The sequence below is a fragment of the Zootoca vivipara genome, chromosome 7, assembly GCF_963506605.1.
Source record: "Zootoca vivipara chromosome 7, rZooViv1.1, whole genome shotgun sequence".
Lineage (NCBI taxonomy): Eukaryota > Metazoa > Chordata > Lepidosauria > Squamata > Lacertidae > Zootoca > Zootoca vivipara.
This window is the reverse complement of record NC_083282.1, coordinates 21082579-21098270: the sequence shown is the minus strand read 5'-3', so window position 1 is coordinate 21098270 and position 15692 is coordinate 21082579. Positions and strand designations below refer to the sequence as shown.

Sequence of the window (15692 nt, the reverse complement as noted above, 5' to 3'; positions counted from 1 at the left end):
GAGGACTACAACTCCCATCATCCCTCGCTAGAGGGACTAGCAGTCAGGGATGATGGGAATTGTAGTCCCCCAAAACAGCATTAAGGACCCAAGTTTGGGGGAAAACAATCCAACTTGGATGTAACTAAGGTCGTGTGCCTCTGAGTGTTGTTATTTTATGGGTTTAGCTGCATGGAGTTTATTCTGTGTATGAACCCAGAATAGTTTATATTGGAGTCTGATCTACCAGGGGATAAGAGTTTGCCCTGGGGTGTTGTTGTTGTTGTGTGGTACGACGAGCCCAGCTGAGGGGAGTTATAATTCCACCCCACCCACCCCCCAGGCCGTTTCGCCGCCTGAGTTTCTGTGAAGGGAAATGGATGTTTCGGCGGAGGCCGCCCTTTCGGACAAGGGAGGGACTAGAACTTTCTCCAGCTCGCGGCAGCTCCGCGTCGGGGCTCCCCTGTCAGGCAGCCTGGCCCACGTCCCTCCCTTTCTCCTTCCCTCTCCCCCTGCGAGCCCGGCCCGCCCTCGCTCCCTCGCTCAGGCAGCGCCGAGAAAGCCGCCCAGTCGAGCGCAGGAAGGCAGGCGGCAGCAGAAGCAGAAGCAGAAGCAGAAGAAGCAGCATAGGCGAGCCAGAGCATTACCACCTCTGGCGCCACAAGGCGTAAGGAACACGGACACCGACCCGCCGCCATGACCCACTTCAACAAGGGCCCCTCGTACGGGCTCTCGGCCGAGGTCAAGAACAAGGTAGGGGAAGAAGATGGTGATTCCAGCGCCTCTTTCGGCTTTTGTTCGTGGACAGGGAGGGACGCGCGGGCGACAACAAGCCCCCCCCTTTTCCTGAGGGGAATTAAGAGAGTGGGGTGGTGGTGGTGGGAGAGAATGGTTTCGCTCTCCTCAGGGTCAGGGGAACGGACGCCCCCCCCCGCAGAACTTTTAGGGCGAAAGGGGAGGGGGAAACCCTTCCAAACTCCCAGCTGCCTATTATATCGGACGTTTTTCGTTTCCCTTGCCTGCTCCATCATCACCTCACCATGCACGGGATTAGGTGGGGGGGGGCGCGTGAAAGGCGAAGGTTACCCCAGCCTTGTGGTTTCAAAACCGTGTGTGTGTGTGTGTGTAATGGGGGGGGGGTTCGTTTACTGTGGGGCATGAGCGAAACGAAGCCCCCACCCCAAACTCTGGCAGTGTAGGACGAGTGAGCCCCCTTGCTTCTCGGCAGGAGGACTGGACGGAGCCCCCACTTTCCCCCTCGCGGAGACCACCATTCTCCCCCCTCCCCTTCCCTCAGAAGACGACGTGTGACCTCCTTGTCGTCCTCAGATGTACGTGTGAGGTAAATCACAGGCTGGCACTCCCGGCACCGCACCCCCTCCGCCCCATTTTATTTTATTTTTATTTTTAAATGGTTAGAAACAAAGCCCTTCGCTACCAACCGTCCGCGCATGTATCGCGAAAAAAATCACCAGAGAGACAAAAGCGGCTGTGTGGCTTCCCCTCAGCCCTCTCTCCTTTCGGTCGCGGGGAGAATTGTCTCGCTTCGCCTCCTTCGTGGATGGGGAATAATGATGGCCCTCTCTCCCTCCCTTTAACTTCGCGCGCAGGCGAGGAGGGTATTTCTTTTCGCGTGTGGGAAAGTTTTGGGTGTAATTTTTCTTTCTTCTTCCCTCCTGCTTAAGAGGGAAGGCCCAAGGGGTGTGTGCGGGAGAGAGACTTTAGAGGGGGGGGGGGAAGAGAGAGACTTTGTTTCTTTCTCTCCCAACTGCAGAGGCCGAGGTGAAAGCCAGCCAGCCAGCCCAGCCGCTCCTTCTTGGCAAATCACTGCGGCGGGACAAGCTAGGGTCTAATGAAGAGAAAAGCGGAGGGAGGTGGAAGTGGGGTTGCGGGAGCGGGGGGGGGGGCTGGATGGCTAAACAAACAAAGAGGAACGCTGGTTTGTGGCTTCGGGACGCGCTCGTGACTGCGCCTTCTGACGTGCGGTGGGGGGGGGACTAGTGTGGAGCTGCTGCTGCTGCCTTAAAAGATTTCCACCTCGTTTCTCTAGGAGCCCGGCTTGCGGGACCCACCCAGGCTCGGGAGATGGCGGCAGCAGCAGCAGGGGGAGCGCGAGGTGATCCCAGCCTACGTGGCTCCAGTCTAGAGCTAGCGAGCGCCAGGCAGGATGGTGTGCTAAGGAGATGGCTGGTGCACGCACTCTCCCTGCCTCCCTCCCTGGGTTACTTCTTCTGATTGCCCCTTAACAAGTCTGTGGACGCAGAGCTCTCCTCTCAAAACAGGACTAGGCGGCTAGGGCGAGGAAGTTTGTACTTTTAGGGTTTTTTGTTGTTGTTTTTTAAATCAATCTCCCGATAACAGCATTTAAAAGACCAGTACCAAAGACTCTGTTATACAGAGGGCAGATTGATTTCTGAAATGGAGGTCACTTTTAAAACCCTGGCAGTTGTCAGATTAAAATGCCAGCAAGGATGAAGTTTGCTGTGAAGGTATGGACTTCTTGTTTGTGGAGAAAGGATGATTAAAAAAAACAAATGGGAATGGGACACGGTTGCAGCTTTCTCTGAATTCTGCCTTATTTGCCCCCAATGTATAGCCTTCCCATCCACACTTCTGTTAGGCTAGTCTTTTAGCACCCCTCAGCACCTATATTTGATACTATCTCCTCACCTACACATTTCCTGTACACTCTTGTATGCAGTCATATTTTCCCAAACACTGTGATGTATTGAGATGGGAATGGCACTGGCTCTCAGGCTTAAAAAAAATCAATTTCATACTAAACAGAAGTATGAGAAAGGTAGTGAGATTTGGCATCATGTTAATTTACTGAACCCACTTGGTCTGGGAAACAGATGAGAAATAGCACCCCTGTCCCCCACCCCTTCCAGCTCAAAGTCCCGGCACATTCCAACCACATTACATCATGGGGTATTGGGGGGAGCCCAGCCAATCCGTGTGGGCGTTGTGCACAGAATGCTCATTGTCTCCACACTGCTGCTCTCAAGTCCAAAGTGGTGGGAGGAGTGGGGGAAGATACACACAAAGGAAGCTACTGCGGCTTGGGGTTTAGTTTCCATTAACTCCCCTGGGAAATAAAATATTCCAAGACTCCTCTTCATCTTGAAAAGTGTTACAGTGACACCTCATCTGTACACTAAAACGGCACTCTAATAAGGGAACATTTCATACATGGAAATAATTGAATGTAGCAGTAGCTGAATATTTCAGCTTTGAAGGTGTGCTATTTTAGGTTTTTGTTAAAGAGTTTTAAAGGTTTTGAACTACAGAAACTTATAGAAGTGTAGAGGACATGGGCTAGGCAGGCCAGAGCCCCTTTCCGTTTCATTCTGCATATTCTGTTACTAACTTAGTTTCTTCAGCAGGCTATTTAAAACAATTCTATACAATTTTAGCTACAATGCTGTTATAATATCTTTTAGAATCTTGGAGCATCTGTGCACAAGAGCATGGCACAGTTGTTATGCTGTTAGCTAGGCTCAGTGGAATTTTGGACTTTCCCCCTTTGTACAGCTTACCTCCATACCTCCTCATATTAAAAAGCGGTTTGCTATATGCCATGAGGAAATGCTGTTGGAGAAACATGTCCAAAGCCCCTTTGTACACACCAAACTAGTTATGGCACTCTATAAATTTATCACTAAAGTAACTTGTCAGATGCTTTGTAAAAAGAAGCTACTGTATTCCTCTTGATAGGTGGCTTTTAATAGGGATCTTAATGGGCAGTGTGAGTACAACATTTCTATATACTCTTTTACAACAAAGTAACTCACGACTTAGATTTAGGAAGTCCTGACAGTATAAGCTGTTCTAAACTGGAGCAGACTGCTTAGGAAGGTGGTGAACATTCTATTGGAATTTTTAAGGCAGATGATCATCTAACAGGGATATTGTAGCAGTTAATTTCCTGCATTAGCAGGGGTTGGACTAGATCAGCTTTGAGTGCCTTTCCAACTTTGTGGTTCTTATTTTAAAATGGAACTTATTTCTATGAAGAAGTCTTATAGTCTATGACTCTATGTGACATTCTATGTGACATTCTATAGACTCTATGTGACATTTGCCTTTTTCTTAACTCAAACCTTCCAATGTCCGTTCTATATTTATAGTTAGTTTTCAGTAACAAAGTTGCAATGACTTAACAGAAACTGTTCCTAAAACAGCTTGTAGCTATTTACACAGCATTTTTAAGCTGCTGCAGAATTTGATCCTGTTGATTTTCACAACTTCATAGACCCCATTTTTACAGATAAGAGACTGAGGCTGTAATCCTGTGCACACTTAACCTGGAAAGCTGTTAAAATGAAGATATTGGGATTTACTTTGGACTAAACAAACACAGCTGAGAGGCAACACATGCTTCAAGTTATTTATTATTTCTGTCTTATTTACTTCTATTTTTGGGACCTTGCAGAGCTGATGTTGGTTAAGTAATATGTCTGATCACATCACAAAGTTGTGATTCATTTAAAGTATATTTCTAATATCAAGAAACATTGATGTAGTCAAGATTTTTTTTGGGGGGGGGAGAACCAAGCTATATGTCATGCAATTGGTCAGTTAAGTATTATTATTTATTTACTTGATTGATTGATTGATTGGGAGGGACAGCTGCCTCCCCCACTCCCTCTGGCTATGTCTATGTCAATAAACTTGTTTCTGCTCCCAAACGAGGAAAAAGAAGGAAAGCAGTAAGACAGAAGAGAAGATGACAAAGTATTAAACAGAAGTTTTCTTGCTTACTAGCTATAGTGGATGTGGGTGCATTTAAAGTTATAATAGTTCTGATTCCTTCTAATCATTTATGACTCCTGGAGTAACAATTGGCTTCCTTTTTCCATCTTACTGTTCATACTTCAATGAGGCAAGTATTCACACTTTCTTTTTGGGGCAATGTTTAATAATAATAATAATAATAATAATAATAATAATAATAATAATAATATACAGCCCTATTCCTGCAGGTCTCAGGATAAAATCAGAATATAAAACCACAAAATAAAAACAACACCACACTGTTTCTTCCCTATGGGTTGTCACATTTGGTTATGCTTTATTATTTAAATATGCCTAAATTTCCCACCACCTAGCTCCAAAACTTGCCTTAGAATCTGGTAATAATCCTGTTCCTGAGAAATAAGGGCAATAAACCTTTGTAGTTCATATGATGATGCTAATCTGGGGGTGAGAAGAAGGTGAGAAAAGTACAAATAAGTCGTCCTTCCCCATCCCTTGAAACAGTGCAAGATTAGAATATTCTTTGTTGCTGCCTCTCTGGGTGACATAATCAATGATACCGACACATGCTATTTAAAAATAGACAAAAGGATTTCCTACATAGTAGGGTTTTAAAAATTCTTGAGAAAACAGGAAAATACAGTGAAGATAAGTGGGAGTAAGGAAGGTTTTCCCTTCCAATTCTCCTTAGTAGAGAATGAAGTTCAGATATAATCAATCCAAGTCCTCCTTCAATGATTGTTGAGCAAGCCTATATCAGAATAGTAATTTTCCTAGCACTTGTCTTAAACTGGTGGGTTGGGACCCACTAGTGAGTCACAGCCTGATCCAAGGTTTGTCGTAACAGGAGCACTACCATCATACAAATATATGGTAAAAGATTCAGAAATGCTTCCCCAAATGCATATTTGGGTTAAACGTGGGCCCCGGGTCTGAAAAGGTTGAAGATACCTGGCCTTAGGCTTAGAGCATTCACACAGATTGAGTAGGGGCACAGCATATATAGGATTTACTCATCTGAACTAGCTGACACAAAAGAAAAGCTCAACAGGCATTGGTAATTTATGGCAAAGCAACAATTTACATGTTAAAGTAATAGGGCAGTGTGCAGAACTCAAAGCCAAAAATTATTTTGAAAGACCCCTGTTAACAATACAATCCTGTGTTGATTTAGGCTTGCATAAAGCAGACCCTCCAAGTATCCTATTTTCCAGGGATGTCCCTGATCTAGAGAAGATGTCCCGGTTTCTGATTTGATCCCAGAATGTCCCGCTTTTCCTTAGGATGTCCTTATTTTCATTGGAGAAATGTTGGAGGATATGCTAAAGCCATTAATTTCAATGAGATTAGGCACCCCTAGCTCTGCATAGGCTGCTAAGCTACTACAAATGTTTTGTTAAATAAACTGGGAGCACAAGTTAGGATTACTAGGTGTCTGACTGGCATGGGCCATACCAGTACTCAGTAGGTTGTTTATGGTACTATCTGGGATAACTTCTCCCCCTATATTATGGCTACAATTTGGAGAACCATAATATATGCTCTCTAAGCCCAGCAAAAGTTGGAGGTATTCAATTTACAAAACTACACTACCACATGGCAAACTGCTCTTAAAATTAAGGGAATATTATAAAAGCAATTCAGCATAAAGGTATGTGCTAAAACAAAAACAAAATGAGAATCTCCTTTGGGCAATGCCCAGCGCATTGTATCTGACAAGCTTTAGGCACTGGCTAGTTTTCTCTCTTACACACTGTTAGAGTTACAACCTAGTCAAAAGTCTTTTGATGTGGCCCAAAGAATAATGACCCATCACTAATCAGGAACCTTCTTGGACAATAAACATCTGGGTTGCAGTCTCTTAAATTCTCTGTGTTATTTATACAATGCTGTTATTGGTTAATTGAGATACCATAGTCCTGATATTTTATTTGGTTTTTTCCACTCTGCCTAGTCTTCTAAGATCTGTTCGGTCATCTGCATTTATCATAATAGTTTCCTCTATTTCTGATCTTCAAGCTCTGTGTCAGGTCATCTGTAGCTAAAATTACATCACCCATACATAAGAAGTAGCCATCCACAGGCTCAGCTAAGACCCAAAGTTTGCAGAAATACAAAATATCTGATAAACCAAACAATAAAATGATAAAAAGAATTAAAGAAGTTAAAAATAAAAGAAATTGAAACAAACATCAATAGACCATTGTCGGCGATGTACTCTTCATTGCCTGCTTAGGCCTGGCGGAATAGAAAAATTTTCAGCTGATGTTTAAAACTATTCAGAGAAGGTGCCTGCTGATGATAGGGATGACAGGTAAAAGCAGTTAAACATTTGCTAACTGTCTGCCAAAGTTCCTATCTCTGTTTTATTCAATTACTTTCTATCCCAAGAGAGTGCAAAATTCCAGCTGGACACACATGCTTAAGTACCCTGGAAGTCAACGATGAGTAATAGAGAATCAGCTCAAATGGTTATGTAGATACTTTCAGAGATCTGTCTGCTGATAACTAAAGTTTTCTGCTTCATTTGTTATAAATGGGACCAAATGCCAAATGTCAAAAGCAGTTCACAACAGAAAGTGTTCTTATGAAAACAAACAAAAATGCAAATACATTACTCATACAACACATAAATATGTAATTATCCATCATTTTCCTTATAAAAGATTGCAGAACAATTTCACAATTAATAGTGAATAAAAATCCCTCAAAAAACCACGTAATTCCTTACTAACATGAAGTGAGTAAAGATACCAGACATCAAAATGCACAAAAAAATGAGATGAAAGGCCATTTCTTAGATAAAATGCTGCTTACAAAGTCATAGTTTTGCTTATCAACAAGAACTGAAATAAACATTGCTATTAGTGATAGAAATAGTAGTTATGTGGTGTTGTTACAATGATTAAGAAATAAAGGATATCCTACCTTTTTCCTAGCAGCCTATTTTGTCTCTTTTATGACACAAACATATTAACGAAACATTCCTATCTTTGTCTCATGCCTGTGCATCATGCTCTGTCCAACAGGCTCTCCTGTTTTTTTATTTGTAAAATGTTTATCCTGCCCTTCATTATGGACCACAACATAATTAAACCAACAGCAGCAGTTTTTGTTGTTGTTTAGTCGTTTAGTTGTGTCCGACTCTTCATGACCCCATGGACCAGAACACGCCAGGAACTGTTGTCTTCCACTGCCTCCCGCAGCTTGGTCAAACTCATGTTCATAGCTTTGAGAACAAAAAGTATACCTCACCCTAGCTATAGGCAGATACAGTGAAAGGCATAGTGAAAATGAAATGTTTTCAACTAGCACCAAAAGCTACAGTAGTTTATGCTAGTGTCAGTCTAACCTCAGGAGGAAGATTGTTCCACTACCAAGAGGGCTTTATTATATGCTTCAGAAGCTTGGTCCTTGTTTGATGATGGTATGGACAGGACAGGACAGTGGGAGGTGCTCCTTCAGATAGCTGGCTCCTAAGCTACTGTATTTAGGGCTTTGTAAATCAAAACTATCACCTTTAATTGCACTCGGTAGCAAACAGGCCCCAGTGAAGTTCTTCAAGGATTGGTGTTACATAGTATCTCACAGGTACACTGTGACTAGCCAACACCCTCATTGCTGTATTATTTCCTAGCTGTGGTGTACAATGCACCTGCAAGGGCAATCCCATGTAGAGTACATTAGTCAAGCTATCCCCGCCCGCTTCCCTGTGACTGTACCTGCTCCTTCAAGGAGAGTCCAACCCCATCCAGAAGACACTGTTCATTCCCAGACCCAGGAAACACTAATTTATAGCACTGCCATTTAGGGTAATCCAACCCATTACAGTACTGCCTCCAAACACAGATTAAGCACTTGCACAGCTCCAACTGATTCCAGTGGAAAGGAGAAATAGAGCTGGGTGTGATCAGAGTACTAGTGACACCTTGCACCAAATCCCCCAATGACCACTTCTAAAGGTCAAATATATGCATTAAATGATGAATTAATAATGAGGTCCCTTTGAGGGTCAGTGGTATCACCAAGTCTTAAGGCAACTTGTAAAAGTTTTCCTTCTCTCATTATTCAGACAGGGGGAATTAAGAGGTCAATCAGAGGAATGTTAAATTGGAGAAGTATCAGCCCCAGTTTTTATTTAACTTGTTCAGGGTTTCAGAATGTGTAGGAGATTTCTGATTAAGTGTAATGAACATCACCAGTTGTCTTTGCTATAAAATATCATTACTTTTCAAAAGAAAAAGGCTGTATTGCTGAAAATGTGGAATAGCTCTATAATAGACACTGAGATTTCTCTTTAGTGGGTGGTTTCAAGAATGTAGCCAAAATTACACTGCACATTAAAAACATCAGTAAATTGCAAGTATGGAGTTACTGCTGGGATTTTTCATGTTTGCTACAAAATTTTATTGTTTATGTGTTACTTCACCAGAATATTACTGAAACATTTGTTGTCATTAAAGAGAATATACAAAGCTTGCTCAAGTGGAACTTTGATTGTGCTACTATCAATTTGTGGTACTTGGTTTTGTCCATCATTGTTTTTGAACTGCTCTTTGTCTATGTGCAATACATATATGTCACAGCAGCAAAAAACAGAAACAATTGACAATAACATCAAAGCACAGTACAATGTTACTTCTGAATAAATTTATGGAAAGAGCAGGAACACAACATTGCATGAATATTTTCCCCTCTTGGGTATCAGCCTCATGACTTCTGTTAAACAATTTATGTGTTCTGTTGTTTGATGTATGCGAGGGTAATTGCACATAGATATAGAGGTCTATATAGATATTGCAGGATACTTGCTACCTTTCTCACAAGACTTTCATTTTTCCTGGAGCAAAACTTGGCACAGAGACAAAGACTTGACCAGGATATGGTGCAGATTCTCCCTGCTCTTCATGATGTGCTCTGGGATATATTACTAATTCAGATGGTATAGATATTTGGGTTTAGTGTACAGGCATTTAAACAGGGACTATAAAGTATGGGAAAGAAAAACATGGAGTATAGTCACTTCTTAGCATTTATTATTTATATAAGGGCAGACCAACTTCTTAGGAATAAGCAGCTAGAATGTAGAATACAGCAATTAATGAGTAATGAGATCTGAAACAAATCAGGTAATTTATGATACCTGTTAATACACTAATTACCTACTGCCAGACACTTAATTGCAACTGTGTGCACAACACAGTAGTTAATCTGACCCGTTTCTCCATTTTTTTGGCTTTTGGCCTAGCAGAAACAGGGTTTAATTACAGCACTATGTTCCAACAAATTTCTGAGAAGGTCCCTGTTTACCTTACTGGGGAATAGTTTTAAGTAATGTAGTATGGTGGCTAAGAAATTGAAAGGTAAATGACAAAATCAGTAATTTACACTTATTTACCTGAAAAATTTAACAGATTGGAGTGGCATAGCAGCTAGTGTTGGATTAGGACCTGGGAGACCAGGGTTCAAATCCCCACATGGCTATGGAGCTCACTGGATGACTTTTTGCCTGTCACTGCCTCTCAGCCTAACCTACGGTATCTCAGAGTTGTTGTGGAGATTAAATGAAGAGGGGGAGAACCATGTTCACCACCTTGAGCTGAAGTAAAGGATGGGTTATCAACTGGTGATGTCAAGGGCCAAAAAGATATCGCAAAATAGCTTTTGAGTTTCAAAGAACACTTTATGTTTAAAAAGGAAGTTGAGCAAGGGCTATGTATTAATGGTACTGTGGAGCAGGAATGTCCAATACGTCAGCTGCGATCTACTGGTGGCATTTCCCCTCCCCCCCAAAAAGCTAAACAGCTTAGAGCTGAACCCCCCCCCCCAAAAAATGGGGGTAGATCACTGCCAGATTCTAATTTTGAAAGTAGATCGCAATCTCTCGGGAGTTGGCCTGCTGTAGAGCAGTGTTTTTCAACCACTGTTCCGCGGCACACTAGTGTGCCGCGAGATGTTGCCTGGTGTGCTGTGGGAAAAAATGAAAAATTACTTTATATATAGTCAATATAGGCACAGAGTTAAATTTTTTAACATTTTCTAATGGTGGTGTGCCTCGTGATTTTTTTAATGAAACAAGTGTGCCTTTGCCCAAAAAAGGTTGAAAAACACTGCTGTACAGCATCTGATTTACAGGCAGAATATCCCAGGTTCAATCCGCAGCATCTCTAGGTAGAGCTAGGAACATCCTCTGAAAGAAACCCTAAACAGCCACTGACAGTAGATGTAGAAAATATTGAGTGGTGTTCAACTACTGTGTCTCAAGAGCAGAAAAGGTCTTCTCTCTACCGCTGCCTGTGTGTACCCTGCACCACCACCACCAATCTGCCCCAGAAGTTAGGGGAATCCTTTGAACATGGGGGGGGGGTACATTTTGTTACACAAGCAGAAATCCTTGTACAGTGGTACCTTGGTTCCTGAACAGCTTGGCTCCCGAACGCTGCAAACCCAGAAGTGAGTGTTCCAATTTGTGAATGTTTTTTGGAAGAGGAACGTCCAACGCTGCTTCTGCAGCTTCCGATTGAGTGCAGGAAGCTCCTGCAGCCAATCTGAAGCCGTACCTTGGTTTTCAAAAAGTTTCGGGAGTTGAGTGGACTCCCGGAATGGATTAAGTTCGAGAACCAAGGTTCCACTGTACTGCCAGAATGTTCACGTAGTACATATTTGGATACAGCCCAATGTCTGACTTGGTATAAGGAAGCTTCCTATATTCCTGTGTTGCTGGCACAGTGCATGGTATATGTCCTACTTGCTACATGTTAATTTTCAAATAGTACTTTACCGTTACTTCCTTTAAGACATTTACTGGTATATACAGTGGTACCTCAGTTTATGAACTTAATCCATTCCGGAAGTCTGTTCTTAAACTGAAACCGTTCTTAAACCGAGGCACGCTTTCCCTAATGAGGCCTTCTGCTGCCGCTGCCCTTCCACTGTTCGCATTCCGTTCTTAGACCGAGGTAAAGTTTGCAAACCTACTTCCAGTTTTGCGGAGTGCGTAAACAGGGCTGTTCTTAAACTGAGGTACCACTGTACTGCTTAATTGTGTTTCTAACTGATGCTCTTTGCAGACTAGTTAGGTTAGTTTATGCTCAGTGTGCAAGATCTTAACATTGCACCACAATGTATTTCTACAAAAAGAAATGATCCCTCTCCGTCTTTGAAAATATAGGATTCAGTAGCTTTTTAAAGAGTCTGTGGCACTAATCAGAATTAATGTGGCTCCTATAAGGCTAAGAGCAGAAAAGGGAAAGCATTATGATCAATTCATTGCCAAAGCAGAGATTAATTTTACATTATGTACTAGGTAATGAATTACTAGAAGCCTGAGTAATAATGCCTGCCTATTTTATTTATTTAGCTGAAAATTTCTGTTTGTCCTTCTATTTGGTTGGTCCCATGGCTGTTAACTAGCATAAAACAATTAAAAACAATCAAATCAAATAATAATAGTCTGGTGCAGAAGCACCTCACCTGTGAGTGTGAAGCCTTTAATCTACTGTAACTTCCTGGCAGGGGGGTTGCTTGCTGCTTATGAATGGGGAAAGAGGGATGAGGAGGTCAGTGTGGTGCAGGAGCACCAGATTGGCTCCACCAGTAAGCTTGCACCATGCCAATCTAATTGTTGGCTTACAAACTGCGGCTTATTTTAACTGGTTTGGCATTTTGTCTGAACCAAACACCCTTTCCTAACCAAGGTCTGGGATGTACTGCTGGCTGAAAAACTTATGAAGTCAAAACAGAGTGGATCAGGGAGTAAGATACAAACATTCATGTGTAAATACATGGTATTCCCTTATCTATGTTTCTAGACCAGTGTTTCTCAACCTTTTTTGGGCCACGGCACACTTGTTCCGTGAAAAAAATCACGAAGCACACCACCATTAAAAAAGTTAAAAAATTTAACTCTGTGCCGCCCTATATTATAATTATGACTGTAAGAAACACTTGCCAAATATTGCTTTCCGGTGGGTCAGTGTTGTGTATTGGCGGCCGCCAGGCTCGTTAGCACTGAGCTTTGGGAAAGAGGAGGAGAAATATTGCTTTCCGGCGGGTCAGCATTGTGTATTGGCGGCCGCCAGGCACGTGACAATGTAAATCGCCCTTCTCGTCGCGGCACGTCGCGGCACACCAGCCAGCGTCTCGCGGCACACTAGTGTGCCGCGGAACAGCGGTTGAGAAACGCTGTTCTAGACAACATGGACTTGTGAAACCTTCAGAGACAAAAAAAATAAATCATTTTGGTATTTGTATTTCCAAAACATTTGTGGTCTTAACCTTATTCCTAATGAACACTGGACATTGTAATAACTGCTAGTGTACATCCTCTTCCTGAGTCAGTTTGAGTTTCCTCTGGATATGCAGCAGGATACAGTTAATTTTTTTTGTTTTATTGTCTTAGTATAGTGATTCTGTACAATACCTCATAGCTGTTCCTGAATCTATGCAGTCTGTACCCATATTTCTTGAAAACTTGATAAAAAGTGAATGGTTAATAAAACACCCCTTAAAATAAAATTAAATATTAATATATAAAAATGTAATTATAATTACAGTTATTACCCTTATCACATACCTATTTTCCTATTAACTAATTTAAGAGCTGGCAGGAGTTTAGAAAAACAAAAGGCTTGTCTTTATATGTATAAAATTAATAGGTGGTGACTTTAATTACATTTCAGCTGTAGTTCTATGCCCCTTGTGCCATAGGATATATTTTATCCCCCTCCCTGACACTGCAAACTTATGAGACCCTGGCCCAACTGACATAGGAGGTCCAACTTTAGTTAGGCCAAAAAATGAGAATATTTGGTGCATGCTGGGGAGGTCTGGGAAATTGCTTTGATCTAAATTGCTCAAATTGAGCTTTAAAAAAAAATCCCAATGGGAAACATTGTTCCAAATGGGAGGAAAATAATGTTTAAAAGGGGGGGGGACTGCAAAATGCATGGAAACATACCAGAGCATTTCTCCCTTGCTAGCGAGAAACCCACAGGACCTTGGCTAAATAGTAGTTCATCTGACTTCAGTTCCCCACCACTTTAGGATTGCAGCGTCGGGCACTTTTAATTTATTCTTTATTCTTGTTAATTAAATCTCACTTTCCCACATATTATTAGTTCCTGTGCCCAGTGCTTTTTTCTGGGGGGGGGGTACGCAGGGGTACACATACCCTTAAACATTTTGTGAATCTAAGTTTGGCCTCATTGAGGGGCAGTATTTCAATATGAGTAGGAAAATGAGAGTACGCCTAAACATTTTTTTAGAAGAAGAAAAAAGCACTGCCTAGGCAACTTGCAGACCTGTTTTGAGCCTCCATTTCCAGTCTTGCAACTTCTAAGCTTCTATACCTGAACACCTGCTCATTATTAAGAGTGAATGATTGTAAGTGCAAAGTATATCCTTTGCATATAATCACCATTTGGAATCTCTTATTTTTATAAAGCCCCAGTGGTAGTGCCGGGGAAATGCTGCATTCTGTTGCCAGTCACCAGAGGTAACAGAACTATAAAGAACAATATTTAAAAAAAATGAATTTTGGGAGTTACAGACCTTGTAAGCCTAATTTCTCTCCCATATGAGTTGTTTTATATAGTATATAGAAAAAGCAGCCTTGCTGAGTAAAAATGAGAGTAGCTTTAGAGGAAAGTTCTGCCTTAAAAACCTTTAAGAATTCTTTGAGAATGTTTTGACTTACGGAAAGTGCCATATAAAATATTTATTATTATGAAAACACTTTAGCTGCTTTGTTATGGAGAAGCACAAATGCCGTCATCAGTGGTGGCCACCTCTTATGATCTGGATAATGTAGTGCAGCTGGACTTTTCCAGCACCATGATTTTAGACACACTGAGAAGGCAGCAAGGCCAAAGCATGAATACATAAACTCTTCTCAGGCTGCAGAAAGATTTCAGAAAGGTGTTTCTGGGTGCCTTTGAAGATCCATGAAATAATAGAGGCAAAACCCTGCCTCCAATTTGGGAAAGAGTGCCAAGTAAATCTTTGGACCTCCTACAAAGAAGGTATAGTGGCATCCTCTTCCTGGGAAGTAGAACAGAGTCATCCAACTCTGCTTTCTCTGGAAGCCCAGTCCTATAAACAGGGCTGTATGTAGCCTGAGCTAAAAATAAATTCTGCCTCTATGCAGTCCAATTTCTATGTGAAGAATAGGTAGACTGTACAGATTGAACAAATATTGTATTACTTATATACATAACTTATTTTTCTGTTTTTACTTTTTACTTATTTTTTCTGGCTTTGGTGGTAATGGAGAGATTATAAACTGCAGGTGATTGAATTCTTGCTCCCAGTTACTGCGAAGCCAATGGATTCTTGAGATTCCAGTAGAATTGCCTATATTCTTTAGTCCTATTCAGACTGTCCCAGTGTACAGTGAATACATGGAAGAGGAGTGAGTGGGACCATTCCTTCTGGCCTTACCTGTAGTGTTGCTCACCCTACTGGCCCAGCCCCTGAATTTACCCCATAAAGGGGAAAATATCCTCCAGTGATGCAGTGGGTCTGTATGTCTGGCTGTTAACCAGAAGGTTGGCGGTTCGAGTCCACCCAGGAATGGCTGTGGGCAGAATTTTTGCATGGCAGGGGGTTGAATTAGATGACCCCTGGGGTCCCTTCTAGCACTACAATCTATGATTCTAAGATCTGAAAAGCAACATCTGGGCACGTAAAGCTGTATGTGATTTGGTGATCCATGTTTTGGGAAACCCTAACTGTGCAGGAGTAGAAACTGCTTTTAGCTCCTACATATTTCTAGCTTTATGTACATACTGTAGTTGTTCCTTTTAAGACCTTTGGTTCAAAGTACAAAGGTCATAGACTGATGTATGTAGAATGTGGTAATGACAGGCCAAGGAAAGTGATTCTCAAGCCCTACTTCTTTAGGTCTTCATGTGTGAAGAAAGTCTGAAACAGGCTTGTCAATCACATCTGTTCAG

At 42.0% G+C, this 15692-nt stretch overlaps 1 protein-coding gene across 1 annotated transcript in view; it reads left to right on the top strand.

Annotated features, from left to right (window-relative positions):
• The first annotated feature begins 535 nt into the window (after window positions 1-535).
• CNN3 (calponin 3) overlaps window positions 536-15692 on the top strand; it is a 27601-nt gene continuing 12444 nt past the window's right edge. The window contains exon 1 of the mRNA XM_035121919.2: window positions 536-732. Coding sequence (XP_034977810.1) covers window positions 676-732 — 57 coding nt within the window. The 5' untranslated portion in view covers window positions 536-675. The remainder of the gene's footprint in view (window positions 733-15692) is intronic.